At 27.9% G+C, this 3,242-nt stretch overlaps 1 protein-coding gene across 1 annotated transcript in view; it reads right to left on the reverse strand.

The window, feature by feature from the left end:
- The window catches only part of LOC111089936 (dynein heavy chain 3, axonemal-like), a gene marked incomplete at its 3' end in the record, with an annotated part of 10,720 nt that overhangs the window by 4,280 nt on the left and 3,198 nt on the right, over positions 1 to 3,242 (reverse strand). The window contains exons 4-5 of the mRNA XM_022403229.1: positions 1,010 to 1,030; positions 339 to 453 (exon numbers count right to left, since the gene is read on the reverse strand). Coding sequence (XP_022258937.1) covers positions 339 to 453; positions 1,010 to 1,030 — 136 coding nt within the window. The remainder of the gene's footprint in view (positions 1 to 338; positions 454 to 1,009; positions 1,031 to 3,242) is intronic.

Consider the following 3,242-nt stretch of genomic DNA (forward strand, 5'->3'; position numbering starts at 1 on the left):
AAAGATGTAGGTTACCATGTTTGAAACAATAATTCATGAAAGATGTAGGTTACCATGTTTGAAACAATAATTCATGAGAGATAATGGTTACCATGTTTGAAACAATAATTCATGAGAGATAATGGTTACCATATTTGAAACAATAATTCATGAAAGATGGAGGTTACCATGTTTAAAAAATTAATTCATGAAAGATGAAGCTTAGTTGTTTAAAAAATCAATTTATTAAAGGGAAGCATACTGTTGATATACCAAATAAACAAACACACAACACAGATTTCTTTCTTGGAAATTGATACTCCATTTTGAACCATTAAATCACAAAAGATGGAACTTACCGTGAACATCTAGAACAATCAACGCCCCAAGAGTAATTCTTTTTCCTGGATCTAATTTTCCACGAACTAGTCCAACAATCTCATCAATCTGCTTGTTGCTCACCTTTAGGTAATTCTACAAGAATTCATTATGTCAATTGAGATTAGAGAACAGAAATTATTGAAGGTAATACAGAGACATGTCTAGGTCAGTTAAACACATGTAAGAGATTAAAACATTTATAAACAATTCTTCCTAAAAAAAGAGTACTCATGACTCTTTGGTTAATCAAAATCATACAAATTATGGAATCAAAGAAGAAGAACATAACTTATTCATATTCTTCATTTTTATTACAACTTTTAATAACTACAGCTTTGGATTTTTCAAAAACAAAAGCTTTTTCTAACCAAATAGAAAAAACTAGAAACAGTGCATATTACAATCACTAAATATATGTTTAAAAAAAAGTACTTTCATTTAATATTAGATGTAAGAATAATTTTTTAAAAAAGGTAAACATTTTGTAACATTTATAATCACTGTTAAAACATTTTAGTCAATAGAATGACAGAGTCCTTGAGAACACAAACTCGATTGTGTTACGAGTACATATACCATAATAAGTTACATAAGTTGTACGTATGTAGACATGTTTTACTTATTTTTAAAACCACAGTAATTATCCTACCTTAAAAACTTCCTTAGCTGGCTGTGAAAGTTTATAGTAAAAAAGTTCAGTTGATTAACTAAGGTCTAGAAATATCTAAAAAATATTAAAGTTTAAAAAATAAAAAATTCAATTATAACTAATGAAGTAACGGTAAAATTACGTTTCACTTTACACTTTCATGGTGATGTTCCTTTTTCTCAGTTTGATAGTGTAGAAAAAGGCACGTGAAAGTGATATGAAAGATCTCTTAACTTCAATTAATTGGCAAATTGTCTGTATCGCTTAATTTTTCCCGTTTCTTACTAAATTCTACTTGTCAGTAACATTTCTAAAACATCATATGAAATTTTTTTATTTTCATGTTTCAAATTTATTGTAAAAGAACTGTTCAGGTACAGTATTATAATCTTGAGATTTATGTGTTTTAAAGCTTTGATATGAACTGGAATTCCAAATGTCCAATCGTTGATGTTTATCTGTTTCCAAACTTAGAAACCTTTAACTGTCTTCTGGTATGAACAAGTTGAGCTCCCTTGATGTTTATCTGTTTCCAAACTTAGAAACCTTTAACAGCTGTCTTCTGGTATGAACAAGTTGAGCTCCCTTGATGTTTATCTGTTTCCAAACTTAGAAACCTTTAACTGTCTTCTGGTATGAACAAGTTGAGCTCCCTTAATGTTTATCTGTTTCCAAACTTAGAAACCTTTAACAGCTGTCTTCTGGTATTAACAAGTAGAGCTCCCTTGATGTTTATCTGTTTCCAAACTTAGAAACCTTTAACTGTCTTCTGGTATGAACAAGATAAGCTCTTGCTGGTAATTTTTCATTTCAGTGTTTAACACTTCAGCATACAGATTCTTGTTTACTGGTTTGTTTGTATCAAGTTTTATATTTACAATCATATATTTTATCACAATTTTAAACAGTAACAAGCAGCAACAGATGAGTACTGTGACAATATCATGTGGTCATTTTCTGTGTCACAAGCGGTATCTTTTAAAACCTGTACGCTAGAAGTAGACAAATGGCTGAGAGCAAAACATATAACTGATTAACGTTTGATAACTACCTTTTCATTTATGGTATATACATAAGTATAAAAGTTATTACCTAATATTTGTGGTATATACATAAGTATAAAAGTTATTACCTAATATTTGTGGTATATACATAAGCATAAAAGTTATTAACTAACATTTGTGGTATACATAAGTATAAAAGTTATTAACTAACATTTGTGGTATACATAAGTATAAAAGTTATTAACTAACATTTGTGGTATATACATAAGCATAAAAGTTATTAACTAACATTTGTGGTATACATAAGTATGAAAGTTATTAACTAACATTTGTGGTATACATAAATATAAAAGTTATTACCTAACATTTATGGTATATACATAAGCATAAAAGTTATTAACTAACATTTGTGGTATACATAAGTATAAAAGATATTACCTAACATTTGTGGTATATACATAAGCACAAAAGTTATTAACTAGCATTTGTGGTATAAACATAAGTATACAAGTTATTACCTAACATTTATGGTATATACATAAGAATAAAAGTTATTACCTAACATTTGTGGTATACGTATGTATAAACGTTATTACCTAAAATTTGTGGTGTATACATAAGAATAAAAGTTATTACGTAGCATTTGTGGTATACATAAGTATAAAAGTTATTACCTAACATTTGTGGTATATACATAAGTATAAAAGTTATTACCTAACATTTGTGGTATATATAAGTATAAAAGTTATTACCTAACATTTGTGGTGTATACATAAGAATAAAAGTTATTACCTAACATTTGTGGTGTATACATAACTATAAAAGTTATTACCTAACATTTGTGGTATATACATAAGTATAAAAGTTATTGCCTAACATTTGTGGTATACATAACTATAAAAGTTATGACCTAACATTTGTGGTATACATAAGTATAAAAGTTATGACCTAGCATTTGTGGTATACATAAGTATAAAAGTTATGACCTAGCATTTGTGGTGTACATAAGCATAAAAGTTATGACCTAGCATTTGTGGTATACATAAGTATAAAAGTTATGACCTAGCATTTGTGGTATACATTAGTATAAAAGTTATTACCAAACATTTGTAGTATATATACACCTGGAAAAAAGTTAAGCACCCCCGTGTTTTTTTCAAGTGATTCAGATTCGACGTTCTTGTGACTGATTATAAATTACCATTCAATCTAAACGTGTTTATCAAATG

The sequence above is a fragment of the Limulus polyphemus genome, unplaced genomic scaffold (assembly GCF_000517525.1).
Source record: "Limulus polyphemus unplaced genomic scaffold, Limulus_polyphemus-2.1.2 Scaffold7933, whole genome shotgun sequence".
Lineage (NCBI taxonomy): Eukaryota > Metazoa > Arthropoda > Merostomata > Xiphosura > Limulidae > Limulus > Limulus polyphemus.